The sequence below is a fragment of the Micropterus salmoides genome, unplaced genomic scaffold (genome assembly GCF_014851395.1).
Source record: "Micropterus salmoides isolate LMB-PRFRI ecotype aquatic unplaced genomic scaffold, ASM1485139v1 Ms_hic_scaffold_16, whole genome shotgun sequence".
Taxonomy (NCBI): domain Eukaryota; kingdom Metazoa; phylum Chordata; class Actinopteri; order Centrarchiformes; family Centrarchidae; genus Micropterus; species Micropterus salmoides.
The window spans coordinates 20,621,858-20,647,432 of NW_024040707.1; the positions used below are offsets into that span (position 1 = coordinate 20,621,858).

General features: G+C 40.8%; 1 protein-coding gene across 3 annotated transcripts in view; it reads left to right on the forward strand.

Moving 5' to 3' along the window:
• kif1b (kinesin family member 1B) overlaps positions 1-25,282 on the forward strand; it is a 38,954-nt gene extending 13,672 nt beyond the window's left edge. Inside the window, exons 3-23 of one of the 3 annotated variants that reach the window (XM_038722821.1) lie at positions 7,450-7,526; positions 7,678-7,857; positions 9,244-9,312; positions 9,496-9,674; positions 10,449-10,560; positions 11,103-11,180; positions 11,269-11,334; positions 11,504-11,521; positions 11,850-11,925; positions 12,039-12,117; positions 12,633-12,775; positions 13,478-13,519; positions 15,171-15,382; positions 16,858-16,937; positions 17,521-17,596; positions 18,698-18,777; positions 19,230-19,336; positions 19,621-19,704; positions 20,015-20,195; positions 20,310-20,382; positions 22,647-25,282. In XM_038722821.1, the coding sequence (XP_038578749.1) occupies positions 7,450-7,526; positions 7,678-7,857; positions 9,244-9,312; positions 9,496-9,674; positions 10,449-10,560; positions 11,103-11,180; positions 11,269-11,334; positions 11,504-11,521; positions 11,850-11,925; positions 12,039-12,117; positions 12,633-12,775; positions 13,478-13,519; positions 15,171-15,382; positions 16,858-16,937; positions 17,521-17,596; positions 18,698-18,777; positions 19,230-19,336; positions 19,621-19,704; positions 20,015-20,195; positions 20,310-20,382; positions 22,647-24,182 (3,548 nt within the window). In that variant the 3' untranslated portion in view covers positions 24,183-25,282. The remainder of the gene's footprint in view (positions 1-7,449; positions 7,527-7,677; positions 7,858-9,243; positions 9,313-9,495; positions 9,675-10,448; positions 10,561-11,102; positions 11,181-11,268; positions 11,335-11,503; positions 11,522-11,849; positions 11,926-12,038; positions 12,118-12,632; positions 12,776-13,477; positions 13,520-15,170; positions 15,383-16,857; positions 16,938-17,520; positions 17,597-18,697; positions 18,778-19,229; positions 19,337-19,620; positions 19,705-20,014; positions 20,196-20,309; positions 20,383-22,646) is intronic. The other 2 variants (XM_038722822.1, XM_038722823.1) reach the window with 2 other exon arrangements.
• The last annotated feature ends 293 nt before the right edge of the window (positions 25,283-25,575 follow it).

Consider the following 25,575-nt stretch of genomic DNA (forward strand, 5'->3'; position numbering starts at 1 on the left):
ACAACTTTCCCCAGTGGAAAACCAAAAGGAGAGTCGGGGCGAGTTGAGCTGGTACCATATGGTGGAAAAGGGCTAAATGTGAGGCGAAAGGCACAGGTGCTGCAATTTGCGTCAAAATTAAGTCTTTCAGATTTAGAGGGACTTGCACTTTCTGGGGGGGGGGGCGCACAGCGTCCCTGCCCTACACAAACCAAAGCAGATTTTTTTTTTTTTTAATTACATGTCTTATTTTGGTGCAGTTCCTTCAATTAGGTTTGAAATTAGGTTTGTCACTGCACATGCAATCAACACAAACAAAAAAACAGAGATGGTAAATTATAAATGTATTTTTGGTATGTCAGGCAGCATGTACTAATGGTGGAATATTGGTGTGGTGGAGTATTATGTGTGAGTGATGTGAGTATTATGTGTAATGGACATTGCTCAGAACATTTTCTGAACCTACTTGCATGTCTTGTCAACTGCTGATTTTTTTTAAATCTGGTAGAAAATGGCAGTCTGTAATTGTATGAGTGAATTAAATGTTGTGAATTAAATGAGTGAAATAAGTGAACTGTTACATCACACCGCTGCCCATTTGCACACAGACCCCAGGGATATTATTAAAATTCCTCAGTCCTGCTGAAAGAAGCACATGTGGTAATTACAATTCTGCACAGATATTATTTCTCAGAATGCCTGGTTTCCCTTAGCAGCTTATTCATGTGTTTTCCTTCTTATATTTTAGAGATACATTTATTTAATGCCCTTTATGCTTATTCTTGTGATGCCAGACAGGCACAGATCAACTTGCACTAACAGCTAGTATGTCCTCGGGCGGGGGTGGGGTTACTGCTCAGCCATTTTAGACCCTGCTTGTCTGCTAGTCTCAGGTGAATGAGGCTAGCTTTTAGTCCCCATGTGGTGCTCTGAGACCTCCTAACAACCTAATTACTGAGGGTTGTCTTTGCTTTCCTGGCCGGATTATAGGCCCCATGTTGAACACTGGAGCACAAAATGTCTGCCGGCTGCAACCAGCTGAGTGACGTTCTATAGATAGCAGGATGTGGTTAGTTAACTGGTATCCACCGTGCTTTTAAATGGAGGGCTCCTGTGGCGTGCCAGGATCCTATCAGACCCATATTCTGCAGAACAGGAACTGAAAATGCAGAGCTTGGACAAACATTTGACCTGCCCTCATGTGCCACCCAGTAGCTTGTGTCTGTTCACTGCATATAGGGCTCTGACTGAATTCCTCTGTCTTGAGAGAATCGTGTCTCCTACACAGCCTCCCGCATAGATTTGCATGTCACCAATTTATGTAATGGAAGTTTAGTATTTTTTGATGGCCTGATGATGATGCAGTAGCAGTCCTCTATGTTACTGTTTAATTGGTGATGTTAAATTTCTGACCTAGTTCCTGCCTTGTGTGTCACCAAGAGTTGTGTCAGTGCTCAGCAGGGTTTTGTAATTTATAAAATGTTTTTTCTTTTGTTTCTGGTAATGCTAATGGCATCTGACATAAGTAAGTTAAAGGTTCAGTGTGTAAGTTTTAGTGGCATCTAGTGGGGAGGGTTGTGAATTGCAACCAGCGGCTAATTGAAGGTAATCAAAATTCAGAGCCTCTAACCGACGTAATTTCCCCATGTCGGTGATTTTGGTTATTTAATACTACAGATAGTGAGTCCTGGTTAGTGTGTGTGAATCTGGCTTTTTTATGTTGTAGCTGTGTGTGTGTGTGTGTGTGTGTGTGTGTGTGGTCACGTAGCTCCGCCCCCGTCCAGTCCTGATCAACCTTCATACCGGAGTCTGAAGCACAGGGAGATGTCAGCTAGCGCTAAGCGCCTTCCCTTTCCAGCAGTTGTGGAAACAACAGACATGCTTTTAATAATGGACACACAGTGACCTACACTGTACATTTACTGCCAGACTGACAACTTATTACTCACTTGCTTTCAGCGTCACTTTCTGCCACTTTCTCTCTCATTCGCACACGTTGCACTGCGGTTAAGACCTACCTTAATCCGTTGCTCTTATAACAGCACCTGTCATGTAGATGTACTTTGATGAATGATTAGAAGAAGCTAGCAAAGCGTGATTTACTGTGCTCACTGATTCTGACACCACATGAATGAACCATCAGTCACCGCTCACCCCTCCCTTTCCAAGCGTGCAGGAGAGGCTACGGTGGCTGACACGCTCTGTTGGCTCTTGTGCTAAATAATTCGTGTGGGCCTCCATTTGTCCAAATTTCTCTCCTTTTCTTACTTCTAACAAACCAGTCAACTAGTATTACTTAAGTTGCTTGTTCTTGTTGTTCTTCTTCTACGTTACATTCAACATAGTGACAAAACGCTCTCTGTAGAGACTTTTGTCCGTCCGGGCTACTGTAGAAACATGGCAGCGCAACATGGCGACATCCATGCAAGAGGACCTGCGGTGCATATAGATAGAAATGACTCATTGTAAGGTAATAAAAACACAAGGGTTCATTATGTAAGGTCTTTATACACCATGGAAAACATATTATATTACATTTCTTTTAATAGATCCTCCTAAATATTACACACTGAACCTTTTAATGTCTTGGTGATAAATCCTTAAGCTTTTCTCACTATCCCTTTTGCATGTTTCAGGATTTTAAAGGATTAGAATCCTTAAATCAAGGTTTGATAAATGAGTAATTGACCAAAAACCTGTATTTTTAAGTAATTCAGCATAATGTCTACAGAGCTATAATAGGAAATGCTTGAGGCAAGAAAAAACAGAACCCAATGTGCCGCATCCTCCCCTTCTGTGCCAAGTTGAGGTTGTTATGGCAACCAAAATCTCGCCAATACCTGTTGCCATGGTTGAGAATGATGACGTTTATTAGACAGCAGAATGTGTCTGCCATTTTAAGTCCAGGATAATGACTCTTCTTTCCATTTATAGTAAACAGTCCCACCATAGGAATTTCTCATTGACATCTTACCTTCTTCACCTTGTGAATATTACTGTCGTGCATCAGTGCTCACATAGATTCTGTTTGTAAGCATGATATACAGGTGCAAGTGTAAAAAGGGGACAGAGTGACTGATACTCAGTTAATATAAAATAGGTGAGTTAGAAGATATGGGGGCACACTTGTCTTCTCTTAATGTCAGTTGGCAGGGATAAAATTCTCCTCATTCTGCCTCGCACACATTCAACATTTGACCGATGTGTGTGATGACACAATAATTGGTACAGGTAATAAGAATTTAGACTGTACACACGTAACCTTTGCCATCCCTGTTCCTTACTGCATCGTTTCCTTCGACACACTTTTATAGACTCTTGCATGAGAGACCCACTCTTATGACTCACTGTCAGGAACACATGGGTGACGCAGCCATCAGTCCTGAGATCAATGGAGTGGGCAATCAGATGAGATGTTCATGCCACATCGTGAGCATGAGTTGCCTTTTAGGAGCTGAGCAGTCTCCCACTAGCTGCTGCTGCTATATATTTTTATACGTCGTCATCCACCCTTGTGTCTGATGAGACAACCCGGGGAAGTTGACAGGCTCAGATATTTAATAGCTCACATCATTTCTTGTCTTGCTAGAACACAGCTGTGATTCTCAGTGAGGCCAGTTTGTCAGCGTCAGTCTCGCTGGCCTGTCATGGGCAACCCACTGTGGCACTGTCTCATCATCTTTCTGTTTTTACTTCTAAGTTGCCTCGTGGACACTGAATGTGACTGGCTCTGAATGACTCTGAATTAGGCTTCATTAATAGCCACTGTAGATTGTTCCAGGAAAGGGGAATAGGGGGTAACGGGTAACTTTAATCCCCCTTAGTTTCTTCAGGCCCTGGCTCCAATTTCCCTTTGGAGGCAGGTCAAAGGTGAAATTTGGCTTTATATAGCCACGTCTTGCTATATCCTCTTCCAGTGCCCAAAATGGAAGCTGCTGCTCCGCCTGTGCACCTTAACCTGTTTGAGTGTGGGGTGTACAAACAAATGCATTGTTGCTACCTGTGCTAGGTTGTAGTTATCTGAGTTTCAGTGCAATGGCAGCTGCTATAATGATGACATATTTGTCATGAAGCAGTTAGTGTTCTTCACTGTGAGGACACGCTGTGCTTTTTTGTCAGCATGGGACCTGTGGAGGGCGATATTCGATCCCTGTCTCTCCACATCTCCTGCATTATTGATAAGTGTGCTGAAAACCTCTGAATGCACAAGGCACCCAAGGATGTCTGGGACATCTTGATGCAAAAGCCTTAAGGCAAGGCAAGTTTATTTGTATAGCACATTTCAACAACAAGGCAATTTAAAGTGCTTTACATAAAACATAAGCAACGGGGAAATATAAAAAAGTTTAAAAGCAACATAGGGAAATTGAAAAAATACACATTAAAAAAATAATAAAAGTTACAGTGCAGTGTACAATCAGGGTTAAAAGAGTTAAATGGAAAAAAAAAAAGAGGCTGAGGGGTTGAGCAAATTATTGAGTTACAATTATTTTGAAAAGAGAATAAACAGAGAAGTACACTTAATCTACTCTCTCTAGCTAGTCTTTACTCGGGTCCAGAGCAATCTTTGGGTCCACTGAAACTCCAAAAACCCTCGGACACTACAGAGAAACAATGACATATCTGTCTGTAGGCCGCTTTGATCCAGTTATACTCTGGACCCACCTGCGTGTTTACAGGTGGACAAAGGTTCCTGCAAATCCCTCAGGCGCGAGATTTAAGACCAATTCCTTCACTCTGTTCAATCTCACTCTCATTATCTTTCCACTCAATTGCCTACTCATTTATCACCGTGTAAATATTTAATTAAAAGCAATGGTAAAAAGCTAAAAACAAAGAAAAAGAAAACAATACAGTAAATGTTACAGTGCAGTGTAAGTTATCAATCTACTAGTTAAAGCAGTGGTAAAAAGAAAAATCTTAAATATTTAATTAAAAGCAATGGTTAAAAAAAAAGACAGTTTCAGCAGACCTGCAGTTATCTGGGAGTTTGTTCCAGATATACGGAGCATAATAACTGAACGCTGCTTCTCCTTGTTTAGATTTGACTCTGGGGACAGAAAGCAAACCTGCCCCAGACGACCTGAGAGGTCTGGATGGTTCGTATCAAAGTAGAAGATCAGAAATGTATTTTGGATCCACCTTTTTGGTCTTAGTGAGGACTTGAGCAGCAGCGTTCTGAATCAGCTCCATGACTACACCAAGATTTGTGGTTCTTAACATTACAGATTGAAGTCGAGCACTGACTTTCAATTGTTCCTCCCTGGCTGCAAAAACTTCAGTTTTATCTTTGTTCAGTTGAAGAAAACTTTGGCACATCCTGCCATTGACCTGCTCAATACAGTTACTCAGCACCCGTATGGGATCATAGTCCCCTGTTGAAATGGTTATGTAAATCTGTGTGTCATCTGCATAATTATGGTAACATATTTTGTTGTTTTTCATAATCTGAGCCAGTGGAAGCATGTAAATGTTAAACAAAGGAAGTCCCAAAATGGAGCCTTGGGAACTCCATTTTTGTCAACTCAGACGTGTGATTACCTATAGACACAAAGTAGTCCCTGTCCTTTAAGTAGGATTCAAACCATTTTATTACTGTGCCAGAAAGTCCAACCCAGTTTTCAAGTCTGTCTAGTAATATGTTGAGGTCGACCGTGTCGAATGCAGCACTGAGATCCAATAATACTAAGACTTTCTGCCACTGTCAGTGTTTAAATGGATGTCATTGAAGACCTTAACAAGAGCTGTCTCAGTGCTGTGGTGTGGTCGAAAACCTGACTGGACGACATCAAAACAGTTATTTAGTGCCAAGAAAGCACTGAGCTGTTGAAAAACAGCCTTTTCAATGATTTTACTTAAAAATGGGAGATTTGATATGGACCTATAATTGCTCATTAGTGACCTGTCTAGATTGCTCTTTTTTAAGAGTGGCTTAATGACTGCAGTTTTCAGGGCCTGTGGGGAAAAAACCTGAGAGGAGAGACATGTTGACAATTTGTAGTAGATCTAAGCACCCTCATGTTGAGGAGCCAGCCCTGGCTTTAATTTGCCCATTAGCAAAAGCACAGAATTTGCATGAAACAACGCTAATTACTGCTTTGTGGTGCACGCTGGAGATTTGCTCAGAAAGAGTGAAAATGCTCAAAATACAGATTATGTTCTTACTAAGGTGCAGATTCACAGTTTTTCCTCTCATCCTGTCTTTGGTTTCTATTGTTGGTCTGTTTGGATTGTTGCTAGGCTGTTACTTTTCGTCTCTCAAATCCTTTTTTCCCACTAGCCTCTTTGTTGCTCCCTCCTCTTCACATTCCCCTCAGATCTGATGGTGGAGGTATGCATTTGTGTCCAGCCTGAGCGAAATCTGTGCATTGGCCCTGACACAAGGCAGCTAGTCAATAAAAGTTTGTCTAAAAGGGGGAATTTGAGGAAAAACTGGTGTACGGATATATACAAATATCCTACAGTAAATTCTTAGTCTTCTCTGTCTCTCTCGCTCCCCCCCCTCCCCCCAGTGTGGAAAGCTTGAACACTAGTCCCACGGGTACCAGCAAGCATGGTTGAGAGGGATGACATACCAGGCATGGCTGCAAATTCTTGTTCATTAAGAAATGTTTGTGTGGCCATAGGGAATGGCTGGGTAGTGTGTAAATTTTGTGTCATCATGCCTTTTGCAGATACAACAGGTGAGGGTGGTATAGTGGGAGTTTTTTAAACTTTGTAATGTTTGTCTTTTACACTTATCAGTGCATACGATGAACAAGATACTGATTTAAAGATGGCTTGTTTGGAAAAACTTGACACGATCAGTTGCAGTTCTCAAAAAAGACAATGGCCATCAGTCACAGGCTCATGTGACTTTCAGTTCCAAGTATATCACAGTTAGTGCTCTGATTGAGGAACAGGACCCACTATTTGCCAACCAGGATAAACATAATTCGTTTATTAATCGGGCTCTAATTGGAGTCATTTATTATGTGAAACTGAAATGTAACATTTTGCCAGAAGAAATACATGAATACTCTCTTTAAATGAGAGATAGGAGTTTGGTTGATGGTGCTGATGTTTAAGTTTTAAAGTGAATGTGCCAAAAGAAAACAAAAACCTTTAAACTGAAACATTTTATATGATGCTTTTAACTTAGAACTTCAAAAAGACACATTCAGTTGCAGATAGACAACAGGTTTGTAAAGAAACCACAAGGCCAGGGAAGAATTTTGTGTTTCAATGAGTAGTTGGTTAAATATTCCGTGTCATAATTCAGCTTGATTACACAGAAGCGACTTTTGCTAAATACTAAATTGTGCTAGAAGGGATTGAATCAAAGTCTTAATATGTGACGTAGCATGAATTAAATAACTTCAGGCAGACCTTAAAATGAAACTATATGAACATGGGAGCAGTTATTGTCTCATAATCATATTCCAACCAGATATTATCAGCCACATTACTAATTTTGTTCTTCTCCCACAGTTATTGCAAACCCCAAAGCCCCAAAAGAACCAGCAAAGACCTTCAGTTTTGATTACTCCTACTGGTCACACACTACGGTGAGTTTGAACATTTTCTCTATTCCATTATCCAGTGTAATGACCTATATGAAGGAAAATAGAAAATATCTGAAGCTAGTTATACATATATTGTAAATTTAAAATACCATGAGTTAATACATTTTAAGTAATTTCTCTATCTTTCCCACAGCCGGAAGACCCCTGCTTTGCATCACAGAACCTTGTGTACAATGATATTGGCAAGGAAATGCTGGCGCATGCTTTTGAGGGCTACAACGTCTGCATCTTTGCTTATGGCCAGACAGGAGCTGGCAAATCCTATACCATGATGGGCAAGCAGGAGGAGGGGCAGGAAGGAATTATTCCCATGGTTTGTTCTACATTAGATGTTTCTGTAGACATCTGTAGAAGTTTCGAATTGCGTAGCAGAGGTTAAGACATATGTTTGCCTCCTTAATATCCATTTCCTCATTTGTGTTAGCATTTCACAGCTAGCTGTCTTGTGTCCACCGTTGCTAACCCTTGTAGCCACTGCCTGGTTTAGTAAAACTGGGCCAGAGCTGGAGACATGGGCCAGATTAAAACCCAGGAAACAGTGTTAATGTATTGCACGCCATAGACCACCAAGGCTTTGCAGTAATTGTATGCATTTCCCTGAAATATGACTAAAAGCCTTGCTGTACAAATGACTATTGATTTTATGTATTTTTTAATGACCCACGTATTTAGACCTTATTTGTCTGATAGATATAATTGCATTAGTAAGAGTTTGACCTTTGGTTCAAAAGGTGTCCCACCCTACCCCCGAGGATAGTTAATTGATCGCTCCCTTTATCCACCATGTTTTCCTTTTGATCATATTATCCTATAGATTGGTCTTTGGTTTTAACCTCCATGCTCATGACACCAAACATTAATTTCTACTAGAAATATTGTCGCTATACCTACTGATTCTGCAAGATCATATGCCGTTTTTCCATTACCAGTACCAGCTCAACTCGCCTTGACTGCTTTTGGCCGTGCTCCGTTTTCCATTGCAGATAGTACCCAGAGATAGTACCCCTCAATGTAGCTGGTCATCATAGCAACGCCACACACAACTGCCGCGACATAATGTTCAGTGTGACACACACAGCAGCGACTCACATGGCCGGCCTCGTGAGCTCCTTCCGCGGGTTCCCGGAGGCTTCCCCTGCCGCAACTTGCGGAGCTCCTCAACTTCAAAAACTTTCAAGCACATTTTTGTTCTGTCATCACTTCTCGTAAAACTGTCAATATTGATTTCTCACCTCAAAACTTCTCAGAAGTGGATTTAGTGATGAAATAACACGTGAAAATAGTAAAATATATAAAACCTTCTGTCACTGGCCTCTGTCAGGCGCACGCAATGATGACGCAGTGAATAGTGACGTCAATCAGAAAACAAAAAAAAGGCTAGTCGAGCTGGTACCGTGCAGTGGAAAAGGGGCTATCGATCCTGCTTCCTTGAGGCTTCCTTCATTGCAGCCAAGATTCTGCACAAAAACTAGACTTTACTTAATAATAGTCAAAAGGTGTTTATTGTCATCTGATGCGCTCTGGAACTTACAGTCTGATGTTTTATTGCTGAATAATTTGCTATACAATATATGCAAATAAATAAATTGTCAGAATTTTGTTTTTCTGTTGGTCCACATATCTCCCTCCTATTTATTGTCCCTTTCACATTCCACATGCTGTTAATTTGCACTAAGCATCTTCTTTTTCTGCCTCTCAGCTCTGTGAAGATCTATTTGAGAAAATCAATGAGGACAACAACAAAGAGGAGCTCTCCTACTCAGTAGAGGTGAGTCTCGGAGTGCTTTGGTATCTGTAATCCCTATTCTCAGCCCCTGCCTCTGACGTGGCTCAATAATTTAAAAAAATGAAAAAAAAATTTCTGTAATATATCTAAATTGTTTAGACCTACATTGTAATAGTTTACATTCATCTCAACTGATATAACGGTTACTTTTGCAATTGTTTCTAGGTCAGTTACATGGAGATCTACTGTGAACGAGTGCGAGACTTGCTGAATCCTAAGAACAAAGGGAACCTTCGAGTGCGAGAACACCCGCTACTGGGCCCCTACGTGGAAGACCTGTCCAAGCTAGCTGTTACCTCCTACACAGACATCGCTGACCTAATGGACGCAGGCAACAAGGCCAGGTGAGCCAAGCACTGGAATCATGCTGAGATTGTGGGATGGGGGAAGGGAAAGTAATAGTGGTGGTGATTAGCGGTGATGATGTGATTAACCTACATCCTCATAAGCATGAGACCATTTAGGCAAGAATAGTAATAATTAGGAATCAGGAAATGTTCTTATCACATAGATTTTTTTAGCTCGATCATCAGTGTTGATCAAGGAACAGCTAGATATATTCTTGACACTGGAACTTTCCTTATGGGGAAGTTTTAATAAAACAAGTCCAGCTTGACCTGGAAGAACGAGATTCTTCACATACATAACCTTTCTTAAACTGCAGGTAGTTTCTCATTAGAATGAGTGCATGTGATTTATATGTGTGCATGTGTGTTGGTTTTACTGTGTGTATGTGTGTATTATGAGAGCTCCTGTGGGGAGGAGTGAACCCTGCCTTAATCTTCTGGTGCTGACTCAGAAGGCTTATTTCTAGAACATGGTGTGAAAATCCTGTATCTCCTGTGTGACTGTCCCTCTGAGTATGCCTTGAGTATTTGTATTTGGTGTCCTCACAGTATTATCCACCTCCACCGCACAAAATAATCCCTTAGACTCAATTCACTCTAATAGGCGTTAAACTCAGTGATGATAGCTCCAGTAATAGCCAAGACCATGGATTTAGCTTTAATGATGCAGAATAATTTAAAAGGACAAATGATTAAAGTTCTCAGAAGAAAAAAAGAAAAAGTGACTCGTTATCGCTTTGTATTTCCTAACTATGCCTGTATGTGTTACAGAACTGTGGCTGCCACCAACATGAATGAGACCAGCAGCAGGTCCCATGCTGTTTTCACCATTGTCTTCACGCAGAAGAAATATGACAGTGAAACAGACCTCTCCACAGAAAAGGTCAGGAGTCTAGAGGGACAGCCACCTTCTGATTTTTAAATTAGATCATGAAATGTTCACACATAGCCATGTTTATTACTCTTTATTAATCTCAAGCTGTTGGGAGTGTGTTTCTTCATACTTGTCTACTTACAACTCATTGAGTTTTGATTTTTGGATATCTCCTACGGTCCTCTTAGTCTGTGGTGATCGGAGAAGGAAAAAAGAGCCATTTTAGATTTGACTTCCCCTGACTGCGGATAGACAAAAGACCACTGTGTTGTTGTAAACACAATGGCCATTGTATTTAGCCACTCTATCAGATTTTACTGCCTAGCTGCATCTTACTTGACAGTAATTTCTAAATGTTTAAAATGGGTTACACAGGTTTTTGACTGTTTAGTTTCTTAGCTGTTTGAGTGTTTTTCATCATGAACTATGCATACAGCAGTCAGTGCTGTCATTGTTGCAGTAATATTCCCATCTTCTCTTAGTTTGTTGTCAATCAAATGTAAATTATTCATAAGCTTTATGCATCTGAAATGCATTTACTCCCTCTTCAGGTCAGTAAAATTAGTCTGGTAGACTTGGCAGGAAGTGAACGAGCAGATTCCACTGGAGCTAAAGGTACCAGGCTAAAGGTAAGACTAATTCAGACACCCAGCATTAACGGTTGACTAGTGTTAGCTTGATGGCTCCTAAAATAATATATTCTTCTCTTCATTGCAGGAAGGAGCAAACATCAACAAATCTCTCACCACGTTAGGAAAGGTTATCTCTGCCCTGGCTGAAGTGGTGAGTGTTACGTCTGTTTCGATTTCTTTTCTCTCCCTCTTAGCTTTTTCTCCTACCTTCTACAACTTGACCCTGTCTTCTCAAGGAATTAATGTTTGTAGTCTGGCATGCGATAATGTCTTCCCTTCTGTTTTCTCTTCTCTTGTCCTTGTAATGCCTGCTTACACAGGATAACTGTACCAGCAAGGTAAAACCCTTTGACAGCTCAACCCCTAACCATTGATTCCAACCCATGAGGCGATGTGATAGCCTTTTGCCATGTGCTATGTTGAAGTTGCTGCACATTGTTCATTCTGCCAGCACCATTTTTATCACCTAAGTGCTGGGGTTTTAGGCACCATGCATAGTAATTTCCACAAAAAAGCTAATCAAGTCAAGCCTCTACTCATTTTACCTGATCCTCCTGTCCATTAAATATAAGGTGTTTGTCATGGTACATCGGAACAGTGTTCAATCTTAACTGCCATTCCTGATTTTCAGTGTTAAAACAGAAAGATCATGTTTGTTTACTGCAGAGCAAGAAGAAGAAGAAGACTGACTTCATCCCGTACAGAGACTCTGTTCTGACATGGCTGCTGAGGGAGAACCTCGGTATGAACATTAACACCCCCTGACAAACATCCATTACCGGTGGAATATGGTGGCATTTATGTCTGTAAACATTGCCACATAATTGACCTCTTTACTGATCTTTTTTTTATCAGGTGGAAACTCGAGAACAGCCATGGTAGCTGCCCTCAGTCCTGCAGATATCAACTACGATGAAACTCTTAGCACACTCCGGTAAGGTTTCCATCCGGGACAAAGATAATAACTTATAAAATATTTCCAGTTTATTGTTTGCATTTGACATTTAACTGTCAGTGAGTTAAGTAAGGATCAGGAAATCAATGGAGTGGACCAAGACGCAGAACACAGAGGCAGATCAGGTTCAGTTCTATGGAATACTTAATAATAAAATTAAAGGGTGTACAGGCTTACAGAGAATGAACGCAGGCAGGGGTCAAACCAGTTCAAACAAGCAAATAAATCCAAAAGGGAGCTGGCAAGAAACAAAAAAAACAAGATATTGCTGGAGACGGGCTGGGACGCTTGATGAAGATACAGATACACACTAACTTGAATACATGAGTGAGGGAGGGGAGGATAGCAAGACACAGGTGAAGCTAATTCGGGCAGGAGGTAAAGTTCACAAGACACATAAGGAAGGACTTTTTCAAAATACAACAGGAAAATAACAAAACCAAAAATTGTGACCCTTAACTATGATTAAAGTTTATTTCTGTAATTATTTTTAGCTATGCTGACCGAGCGAAGAACATCAAATGCAATGCTGTCATCAATGAGGATCCCAACAATAAGCTGGTGCGTGACCTGAAGGATGAAGTCTCTCGACTGAAGGAACTGCTCCGTGCCCAGGGCCTGGGAGACATCCTGGACAGTGAGTTTTATGCTGTCACAGCAGGCCACATCTGCAGCCACACAGCATCTACTTTCTCTCTCGAGTCTACCACAAGTTGGCAACATCTTCTTTCTACTTCACTATCTCATTGCTTTCAGCCGTCCAACTCTGTTTTCACCTCAGTACCCGTCTTGTACCCGTGCCTAGTACAAAACTAAAAAGCTTTTAGAAACATATTTGCCAAGATACTGGTTTATTATGCCTGCTAACAGAGTGAAATGTATGATATTTATTTTGTACTGTGTATGATATGTACTACAGAATACAACATTTACACAATATATATATATATGTTTTCATCCTGTACAATTATTTCTAAATCATTTAATGATCCCATGTGGCTGATTGTGACTGACAACAGAAATGGTAGTTTAAAGCCACATTAAACTATCACACTTCATTTTGTGTACACAAGAGTAATGGCTCATAGCTTAGTCAATTAGAGACATAATAATACAACCATTAATAACTAATATCTGAATTGATTAATAAGCTGCCTACTTGCTAATGCCTGCTTAGATCATGCCTAATGACATGGCACTTAACAAGTCATTCATCGCCATTTCTTCTCATGCTCATTATCGTTGTCATCCAGCTCACTAAGAAATGTCTGTAACCTTTTCCTCCCATTCTACTGGTGCTGACCTCTGACCCTTCTCATCTTTTCCTGCATCCCCTCAGTCGATCCTATGGGGGATGATTGCCCAGGAAGTGGAATCAAATGTGTGTATATATGTGTGGTGGTGAATAATTGCCTTATCATTATTTTCCCTATTAATAATGGCTAACATTGCTTATGCCACCATTACCCTATATTAAATCCGCTACCAGCTTTGCATGTTAATGCTGAAAAAGCAAAAGCTTAATAGAAGCAGACCCAGAAATGCAAGGCTTTCGTAGGTGTGCCGATTTCGCAAGGATTAGCATGCTTTGCACTTGTGTTTTTGTTATTTTTCAGAATGACGGGGGTGAGGCAGCTATTTACAAGCTCAAAGCTCAAATCCACCTTTTTTGGGAATATTTAATTTAGAAACATTACTTTTAGAATAGCTTGTGTAGCGTAGCTGTCGTCCCCACCCCCAGCAAACACGCATAATTTTCTTACCATGTCAGTCTTCAACTCTCTTTCTCAAGCTTCTTTTCTTGACAGTGGTCTTTCTGCTTTTTATTTTGTCTTCTTTCACTAACCATCCGCTGCAGGTAACAGTGCTCACAGCTTTAGAATGCCACTTCTCAGTTCCCAAACTGAGGCTCAGAGCTACAGACAGAAAGGTGCATGATTTAAAATGCCTAGTAGCCACACCAGAGGTGTATGTATACAGAGTTAACTAACTTGGGTAGTTTGTATTGAATAGTTAGTTTGTAAGTGTGCCCTCTGTCGTATTCTCAAAAATCCCTACTACCTCTTCCCTCCTGGCCTTTTGTGCTAATAATCTGTATAAATGTTTTTAACCTGGGAAGTGTCCCTGACCAAAAGCTTAACTAATTTGCAGGTTAAAATTTAGCTTTTTGCTGCTGTTATCAGTCTATGAACTAGTAAAGTTCAGTAGCTCTGTAGTTGGGTTTTAATGCATTTCCTTTTTTATAATATGGAATATGAAAAGCCTACATTGCCAGTGTCAGCTGTACTAATTTTTTATCTCCAAAATGAGAACTCCACTTCTATTGGCCGTTACCTCAGATCTCCTTGAGGCCATTATATTGACATGAGCTGCCTGACCTTTAGTGAGGAGGCTGCAGTGGCTCCGTTACTGTGTGTGTGTGTGTGCGTGTGTGCGCGTGTGTGTGTGTGCGCGTGTGCGTGCGTGTTGAATCAAACTACTTGACTGCGGGCTGAACTTTGGCAGCATGTGTCAACGACTCATCTATCCTCCCTCTGGACCTTCTTGCAGCCTCCATCTCCTTCCCATCCTGTAGTTGATACACTGATAGCAGTTTTCACACAGCGTGTTCTCACTCACATTAGAGTTCAAAACAAAAGCAACAAAGCAGCATCATTCTACTACTCAGAATCGTATAAACTAGTGCTCTGGGTTAAATGCTCTGCAGCCCTCTGGAAACTCTCTAGAGTACAAGCTGAAATTGCATTTACTCGAGTTGAAAAGTTGGCGCAAACGCACAGTAGTGAATCACATGGAGTGAAAACTGCTATGCTCTGTAGCTGACCATTATGCTGGATTTGTTTGTCTTAACCCTTTGACGTACAAAGTGTGTCTTACATTGGTCTTCCCTTCCCTTTTGTCCTTTCTCTTTTCCCCCCATCTTTCTCTCCCCTTTCTATGTGGTTCCTCCATTTTATGTGGTTTATCCTATCCCGTCCTGGGCCTACCGCACTTCTCTCTCTCTCTCTCATTTTCTCCTGCTGTTGGCTCAGACCTCAAAGACATTCAGAACAATAAGAATAGATACTTGATAGCCTCAGAGAACCAACGCCCTGGCCATTTCTCCACAGCCCCTATTGGTTCCCTGACAGCCTCTCCATCCTCTGGCTCACTGTGCAGCCAGGTGGGCCTTCAGTCTGTCACCAGCATCCAGGAGCGCATCATGTCCACCCCTGGAGGAGAGGAGGCTATCGAAAGACTCAAGGTAAAGTTGGCCCGTGTAACAAAAGCGTCAAATCACACTTGCGTCTTGTATTAAGCGCTATCTGACTACTCAGCTCTGGCTGTGATTTTTTTTAAAAAAACCCATAAAACAGATCTCTTAGTTTTGTTTTGTTTGTGCCCTCAGTAGAGCTAAATGTTTTAAAATAAAAATTTCCATAAAATTTTTGGATATATCAATATCTTGGTTACTTTGGGGGGGGCCACCAAACACTATTGAAAGTTATGTAAATGACCTAAGGCAATTTCTTTTTAAATTATCGATTATCATAAATAAATAATTATTGTTTAATTTCTTCCACAGTTTTTTTTTCTCTATCGCTGCCTGGTGTGATAAATGTGTATTTACCATAGACTGTATATAAAAAGGTATTTACCACATATCTGTGGCATAGGAGAGGCTTCCCTTAGTGCTTGTTTTGAGTATTACAATAATAATACCAGCATATTACAATTGTTAAGCAAAATATATAAATTATTGTAAATTTTGTTTACTTTAAACTGTAAAAGAAGATGACCCATTAATTAAATATTTGAAAAGATGCCTCAGTAGAGAAGGGCTGTGGTATTTAGAGCTCTTTATTATAATAAATCTTAAACTCACCTTTCTAAAACATTCTGTGAATAGGATAGTAAACTGATTAAAAGTAAAAAAAAAAAATCATACCGACTTACAATCAAAGCCTAACATCGCATACAGTGTAATATTTGTTCAGTAAATTAAAAGTCAGTTTAATGTCAAGATGGCTGTAGTTTAATTTTAGCCCGCACATAGCCTTTAAACAAAACACGTTTTGCCTGTCAGTCCTCATGTGGCCTCTGGGCTTTATAGCTCTCATGCTTGCAGTAGACCTCTCACTCTGTTGATGTGGGAGCCCACAGGATTGCAAACGTGTGGAGCTGCAGTTTCCATGGCAACCTTGGTGCCCAGTCTTGTCTGTCATCCAATGACGTCAAGCACCAACGCAGATATGGAGGAAACTGGACCAAAATAGATATGTCTTATTGACTTTTCGCCTTTATAGTGAGGCACTTAATATTCACATTCTTTGTTCCCTAAATGTGTTAATGCTATTTTGGTGACCCAGAAAGAAAGATGACAGTGAAGGTTACCTTTTACAATTCTTATAAAAGCTAACATTTAAATACCTTACTGCTTTTAAAAGATCAAGAACAGACATGATGTCTGTACTGGATGGTGACTAGAGCTTTATAAGAGGGGAAACTCCTAAGTTGGTGGTGTAATTGCTGTGATAGACAGCAGAAAGTTTTTATCCCAGACACTAAGCTTTCTTTAATGAAAGAATATATATAAATGTCCCCAAGAAAGCATGTTTGTCACTAGTATATGAATCCAGACAGGGTGTGCCTACGGGATGTAAACAAATTACTACTGCTAATAGCTAAGGTCACGTTACACTGGTTGTGTTGTCCTCACACTTTGCCTCTGGTGTTTAGGAATCAGAAAAGATCATTGCCGAGCTCAATGAAACATGGGAAGAGAAACTGCGAAAGACTGAGGCAATCCGCATGGAGAGGTCAGTATGAGTGGACAATGTGTGTTCTTTTCCATCTCTATCTCGCAGGGAGGCGGGGGTATGTGTCCCACTTGTGCCTCCACACCTCCTTCAATTCATCTGTGTCCTGTCAGTGACAACCCCCCCATAGCTCTGTCTCTTCTCTTTTTACCCCTCTGTGCTGTCTGTCTCACTTTCTTCACCTATCTGTCTCATTTCCTCTGCTCTCATTCTGTCCGTTTCCCCTTCCCTCCTCTTTCGTCACAGTCTGCTGCACAGACACCCCTCTCACACCCTTTCTCCCCCTTTATCCACTCTATCCACTCATCTGTGGCTACAGACGTCAACCATGCTACTGCCTTGTCTGAGTCTCACTGGTGCCATTCGCTGCCTGTTGTCATGCCACAAATCAAGTGCTGTAATGTTGCACTCATCACTTCTCATCCCCTTTCTCTCATTAACACAAAGGCTCTTTGCTGAAAATGAATGTACGAAGTTAAAATATGTTTCTGTGCTTGCAAGTCTTTGCAAGTGAATATGTGCAACACACTGTGTGCGTGCACTAACAATGTCCAACTATCTAAATGTTTTTCCTTCACTACAGGGAGGCCTTGCTTGCAGAGATGGGTGTGGCAATCCGTGAAGATGGAGGCACTTTGGGGGTTTTCTCGCCTAAAAAGGTAGAACAGACATGAGACAAAAGCACAGACGTTGATGACTTGTGACTGTGTCAAGTTTCCCATGGGTGGTGGTGCACAATCTTCCACCGTCACGTTTCTCACTTCTGTTTCCCATGTTATGTTTTTCCATGAGAACCCTCCCTGTACCGTTATTGTTTTTTCCTCATTGATTCACTTTATCATTCTGTCTGTTTTTCCACTCTTTATGTGCTTCCTTCACATCATCAGCTTAGCCATGACATGACATTTGATGAACAGCTTGATTGTTTTCCCCCCAAGAAGGTTTGTTAAATTGAAACTGCAGACAAAGCACATTTCCTGCAGTAGATGTAGCCCCATAACTGTTTAGTATCATCTTTTAATAGTAATTTTAAATTTACTCTTAAGTAAAATTTTACTTAGTCCACTTGAACCCCTTAGTTTTTATATAATACTTGGTCATGAGGTTTATTAAATTACAGGCAGTAGTACATTCCCCTCACTCTCCAGCATCTGCCAGTCGAGGAAGTGCCATGCCAGTAACATAAAGACCAGTAGATGTGTTAGTATACGCTTGTCAGAAGAGTCAGAGAAAGAGATTGGTTATCATTTAATCACTGTCTCTTCAGCGCCAGCTGTTGTTAGATTAGCAGTGGTTTCAGAAAGTTCCCCTCTTTGAAATGAATCTTTCTTTAGACATGTTTTGATCCCCCTCCTCTGTTGCTGCTAATTGATGTGTTTCAGTTTTTTCTTTCCTTTTGTTCACATCCATTTGTCTTCCATTCATTGTTTTCTCTCCTTTCACTCACTGCTGCTCCATGGGTTAGCCTTGTGATCTTTATGCAGACTTTAATGGGGTGTTTTCCCCCAAAAAGGTTGGTGGTTCGGCGGAGTAGCTGCTAGCATTGTTTGTAGTGGTACTGTGACTTATGAGACTGTGACTACAGTTCATGCACTGAATATAATGGACAGCATCAGCAGTGTTTGATATGAAACTATGCCCACTTCATTAACATTTCTAGTACTGGTGTGCTTTCAGCACTGTGGTATATTGATAAAAGTAGTGAAATCCTAGACATAGTTTTTTTTGTAAACTGTCTACCTCTTACATTTCATCTGTAGACTCCACACCTGGTTAACCTGAATGAGGATCCTCTCATGTCAGAGTGTCTACTCTACTACATCAAAGACGGAATTACAAGGTAACCAAAACCTGAATGATGATACTGAAATGCTGCAGAGCGTGCAAAAAGTTTGGAATTTCTCCCAGGCAGGATCTCTGTATTTCACTTCTCCTCTTTTGATGTTTAAGCAAGAGTAACTTTCAGGGTCAGAGAAGGCTGCCTTATAATCTGGCACTGATCTCAAAAAGTTTCACCTTCTGAAGTTACTTTCCTCCCTTCTTTGTCCTTCTGGCCCCCTCAATAGACTATTCCAGTAGAGTATGTTGTTTCAGTTCTGCCCCGGAGTGACAATAATAGATGACAGGATCACAGACAAAAGAAGCTATAGTGCTTTAGAAGTGCTGCCTTCTAAAAGTAATGGTCTAAAGTTTCTATTTAACTTCTGCCACTGACTTTTTTGCCGAAATGGCTGCCAATACAATGAGAGGGCAGTGTTCACACTCTCAAAATGGCCTCTATAATTTTTTCAGGGTGGGTCAGGCTGATGCTGAGAGACGACAGGACATTGTTTTAAGCGGTGCTCATATCAGGGAAGAGCACTGTATCTTCCGCAGCGAGAGGAATGCCAATGGAGATGGTGAGGCCCCATATTATGAGCTTGCTTGCCTGTGCTTGCTTTGGCCGATGTATGTATGTATGTATAATGAATATCTTGATTACTTTGAATCAAGCAGAGCTAATGGTAAGAAGGAGAAATGGTCTGTGTTACAGATAACTGCAACCCTGAATTACCTGCAAAACAAACTAGGCACTTTGTCAGTAGATGACGTTACACTGGATATATTTTTCCTTTTACCATTTAAAAGTGAACAATGAAGAGCTATTCAGAACTGATGATTGGTTGGTGTGTTTTTACTGAAGTTATCGTCATGCTGGTGCCCTGCGAGAGATCGGAAACCTACGTCAATGGCAAGCGTGTTGAGGATGCAATCCAGCTTCGTTCGGGTATGGATCTAAGTTTTTGTAATAAAGTCGTACATCATTTGTAAATGTCACAGTTGTATGATCTCTGTAGGCCGAGATGAGTTGACTGATTTTCTGATAAGTACAGATAATTTAATTCATATAATGGGGTTTTCCTTTCTTTCATAAATCATAGTCATCACAGCCCTTGTGATGTTCTAAAAAAAAACATGGTGAAAACTAAAGTTTATGGTCCTACATTTATACTGTTTGCACTGAAGGAGCAATGTCTTTACTAATTTCATGCTCTCCATGCTTATTTCTGCCACATGTCTGCCCCACCTTCTTTCAGGTAACCGTATCATTATGGGAAAGAACCATGTGTTCCGGTTCAACCACCCAGAACAGGCCAGAGCTGAAAGGGAGAAGACGCCATCTGCTGAAACCCCCGTGGAGCCGGTGGATTGGACCTTTGCTCAGAGGGAGCTTCTAGAGAAGCAGGGCATCGACATGAAGCAGGAGATGGAGAAAAGGTACGCAGCCCACCTTGCATTTAAATGAATTTCTAATGTTAGGTGTCAACCATGGATTGTGCAGTATATCTTGGATGTGGTGTATCTCACAATATATTTTACCTATTTATGTAGACTCACTGAGATGGAAATCTTGTACAAAAAGGAGAAGGAAGAAGCAGACCAACTTCTGGAGCAACAGCGACTGGTGAGTTCAAATAAGCTGGAACTGAATCAAACCCACTTTGTGAATTTTATGGTTTCAGGTTGTTTTCTGTAATCATCATGTTAGGAGTTTGTAGTCAAGTTAATAGTAACTTCAGAGTGGGTTTAATAGATATTAAGCCATAATTTATGTCTGCTTATTGGAAGTTAGTTACAAGTAAAGCTTCTTATATCAGCTATATCAGTTTGTGATATTTTGTACGTGACTGAGTGAAATGCACTTCAGGATATCTGTCATAAGTTAAAGCATGCTTTTTTTCTATGGTCAATTACAATTGGAACGCTAGTTTTTGGGGGTTTTTTTGGATTTTACTTGGTTCATTTAAATCTGATTAGTACTAATTCTCACTCTGAGCTCTTACACTTTTGAGATTGTGTGTGTGTGTGTGTGTGTGTGTGTGTGTGTGTGTGTGTGTGTGTGAGAATCACACTTTTACTCTTAGCGCATGGCTGCTCTTCTTGCATGGAAGGTTTTTCTGGTTTGAGACAGATGAGCTTTTTCTTGCCTTCCTCTTGAGTTTAACTGATTTTCTCTAGCAGTTTGAGTGAGAATTAGATTATAAAGCTTTCCCCTTTTTGAAATTCCTGTTTTCACTTTTCTTGTGTCTTCTATAGTGGATCTGAATCTTGCAAAACAGCAACTTACATCTAAAGTTGATTTGATAATTAAGATCAAACTCATTTAAAACTGATATTATAATATATAGTATAATATTAGTCCTTATTGGAACACATTGCCTTGTTGTTATAATGTGACGCTGCTTTTGCATGGTTCATGTTAATAGCATGTTTTCTTAACTCATTCCGTACTGGTTCTTGACTTAAGTTGCAGTGTTTGCTGTTGAGCTGGTCAACTTTGAAGTGGCTGTTGATTTGCTTGGATTAGATTTCTTCTCTAGTTTTCTTGCTCTGTTTTGTCCTGAGTTTCATCTCTTCAATGCAGTTGCTGACACGTACAATGCATTGTGATAACAAAAAAAAAATCCTGCTGTAGTTTTTTGACAGATAGTGACAATGTGGTTTCTCATTGACTTCTTTGGCTACCTCTCTTTGCTAGCCTTACCTGGCATCTGTGTAGCACACTGAGGGCACCGTTCAACAACAGTTATCACTGCTTAAAGATGAATCAATGAATCACAGACCTCTTCTATACTCCGGTGTTTTTTTATGTGCAGAGCTACAAGCATAGGGTTCAGACTCCCAGCGACATAACGTGTCCAATTCTAGCCACAGATGCAGTATCATACACAAGACCTGAATCATCTGTCCCAAATGGTTGTGATCTGTAATGTACTTTGTCTACCAAAAAAATGAGAAACTGCATTTTTTTTTTTCCAACTAACATCTTTCTTGTAGTGGATTAACACTTCCCCTCACTTCTGCCTCTCCTCTCTCTACTGGCTTTCTGATCAACTGCAAGAACACTCTTGTCTTCTAACTCACCGCTAACCCTAAAGCCACTCAAAGCTTCTGGACTAAAGGGGAAAGCTCCAAAAATCCATCTACATGCATGCCACTGTAGCATGTTTGGGATCCAGCTTTCAAATCACCAAATTTTCAATTGAGAAGAGGAAAATCACAAAACAGTACAGAAGTGCTCCAATCAGCAATCCAATCACCTCTATTGATATTTCTTTTCTAATCATGATAGACATGCTTTACCTTTACTTTTAATATCAATATGCAACATTGGGAACAATATTGTCCAAGCTGATATCCCCATGTCTGAGATGTGAAAAGCCTTGTTTTTTTTACAAGTGGATGTTTTAATTAATATACATTTATTCATATCCATATCACCATTTCACTCGAGAAAACATGAGAACGACAAACTGACAAGAAAGTCAATAGAAGCCACTGTTTGTCGGATTTTAATTTGTTTTTCTATCTTTGTTTTGAACATGATTCTGAGAATGTGCATATTTCTGGAATCTGCATGTTGCCATACATCTTGTACAGTAATGATGTATGCAAAATATTTAGAAAACATTACTGCAGTGTAATTGTTATCTTTGGGAAATATCCTAAATCTCCGTATTCTGAACTGCAAAATTCTTCTAAGCTGAAGTATTACATTCTGATTTAACTTGGACTATACTCATGGTTGAAGTTCCCATGTTGCATATTTATACCTTATTCATTCTTATTTTAAAAGCCATCCTTTCATCCTTTCTTTGATTTCCCATTTTAATTTCTCCTTTTTTGGGGGGGAACCATTTGGTTTGTTTCCTGTGTTGTTTTCTCAAGGATGGAGACTCTGATAGTGGGGATGACTCAGATAAGAGGTCTTGTGAAGAGAGCTGGAGACTGATCACTTCCTTGAGGGAAAAGTTGCCCCCCAGCAAGCTACAGACCATAGTGAAAAAGTGTGGATTACCCAGCAGTGGGAAGAGAAGAGAGCCAGTTAAAATGTACCAGATCCCTCAGCGGCGCCGCATCACCAAGGACTCCAAGTGGGTGACCATCTCTGACTTGAAGATCCAGGCAGTCAAAGAAATTTGTTATGAAGTAGCGCTCAATGACTTCCGCCACACACGACAGGAAATTGAGGCACTGGCCATTGTAAAGATGAAGGAGCTTTGTGCGAGCTACAGCAAGAAGGACCCGAACGAGCGGGACTCGTGGAGGGCGGTGGCACGAGATGTTTGGGACACTGTAGGGGTTGGTGATGAGCGCATTGAGGATGTCATTACTAATGGGTCTCGACCAGGAGGGGTTGTTATGGATGACCTTAAGGTGCACATTGATAAACTTGAGGACATCTTGCATGAGGTAAAAAAACAGAATAACATGAAGGATGAGGAGATCCGGGCTCTCAGGAACAAGATGGTCAAAATGGAAAAGGTCCTTCCACTCATCACCCCAGAGGGCCAAGAAAAGTCTCCCAGCATAGGCACTGCTACTAAAGCTGCCATAACTCCAAGCCCTCAAGACGGAAAACCTCCTGTTCCTATAAAGCCTGATGTAGAGGATGGAGATTCACAAACAGGCCAAGGTACAGGAGACGACTCAACCCTAAAGCGTGGAGGCCACATGCGTTGGATACGTCAAGAGCAGTTACGTCTCAAGAACCTTCAGCAACAAGAGATCTCCAAGCAGCTCCGCCGGCATGCCGGACCACATCGCTTTATACCCCCAGAAGACCGCAAGCTACGCTTCCCCTTCAAAAGTAACCCTAAGCACCGCAACTCGTGGAGCCCCGGTACTCATATCATAATAACAGATGAGCAGGTCATTGAGCTAAAAGTGCCCAAAGAAGCCGTAGAGGAAGAAGAGGGAGAAAGCCTGGCTAAAGAAGGAGTACAGTCTAGAGAACAGATGGCTGCTTCAGTTATCCAAGTCACTCCTCCATTGCCAAGCCCATCAGTTCCGCACAGGAGCAAAGACTTGGAGCAAGGTTTAAGCCAGGGCCACAGACATAACTATAGGAACAACCAACATCAGCAGCCCCATGAACGAGGCCGCAGCAACTCTTTTAATCACCGCCAGCGGCCCTCTGGTTCCATGGAGTCACTGCAGCAGTCCGAAAGCAACCGGAAGCATACGCAGGTTTTCTACCAGCCCCGCCACCATCAGAACCAGCCAGCACATCCCCAGCCCCACCAACAACAACAGCCATGCCACTACACTAGCATGATGTACACAGATGGCAGATTCAATGGCTACCAGCAGTACCATCACACTGACCATGCTAACCCTCCAATCAACTTTCAGGCACCTCCACGAATGCGCAGGCAAATGTCTGCTCCTAATCTAAAAGCCAGCAGAGAGACGACAGTCTGAGTGAGACTCATGGAATGAGGAACTAGTATAATGTACTTTTAGTAGGCAAAGACATTACAGATCACAACAGCTCAGAATCATGTGAGTCAAACAGCTAAAACTGACTGACTTTTGCACTTGATCAGTGTGTTATTGGTTGACCCAAAAGTATTGTATGTATTATAAAAAAAAAAAAAAGACATTTATCATCATCACAATATTTGCCGTTTTATCAGTTTTTGCTGCGTTGTGTGTCATCACTTGCATTGGGAGAGCTATCACAAGGAATTGAAGCAAACAGATGATAAAGGGACTGCTTTTTTTTTCCCAGAAGAGACATGCCATGCCTACTCTGTTCATTTTTCAGCATGTGTGACAATTCATTAATCATGCTTTGCCAAAATGATCTTCATGGTTGAATTTCTGAGTTTACATCTTTGCCATTTTAAGTATTGATTTATTGTGAATGTTTTTTGCCACTACAGTATAAACACATTGAAGTGTCACGTTTTCATTAAGACTTCTGTTGTCAGTATAGCCCACATTAGGAACAGAAAAACACCCAATATTTATTTATTTCAACGTACCATGTAACTGAATGTTAGGATGGAAGAATCGGTTCTCCTTGCATGCATCATAAATCATCATTAGCCTAGAACTAAAATCAGAAGACCAGTATGTTGGACATTTTAAAGTTGATTATGGAATAATTGGATGCACTAGTCAATTGTTTTTTCTTCTATCTTTTTAAACAGACTGAAATGGTGGTCAAAGAAAGTGGTATTTTGAAGTGCCTTTTTATGCACTAACAATATTAATCCTGCTCTGCAGTTAAAATTCAATATTTTTTCCTCCTCCTTTTTAATTCAGTGCTCATACACAAGGGTTCAGCTAACATTTGCAAAGGAAAATTCAAAACCTGCCTAACCAAACTAACCTTTTAGTAACAACACACTGATTTATTCAAAGTAAGCCACTTAATTGCTCAGTATGTTGCACTTCCTCAAGTCATGGGTAAGCTCTATAATTACTGAAACCTGTATGCTACTGTATACTCTTTATTTTTGAATCCCTTCAAGAATATACCCATATGTTATCTCTCTCTCTCTCTCTCTCTCTCTCTCTCTCTCTCTCTCTCTCTCTCTCTCTCTCTCTCTCTCTCTCTCTCTCTCTCTCTCTCTCTCTCTCTCTCTCTCTCTCTCTCTCTCTCTCTCTCTCTCTCTCTCTCTCTCTCTCTCTCTCTCTCTCTCTCTCTCTCTCTCTCTCTCTCTCTCTCTCTCTCTCTCACATATTCATATATATATATATATATGCTATGTTCTCTCTGAATCCTGGAGTTTACTAAAGACCCTATCAAATGTAAAAATCACTATGCGGAAATGCCAGGAGATGGGCCTAACTGTCAGAAAAGTTG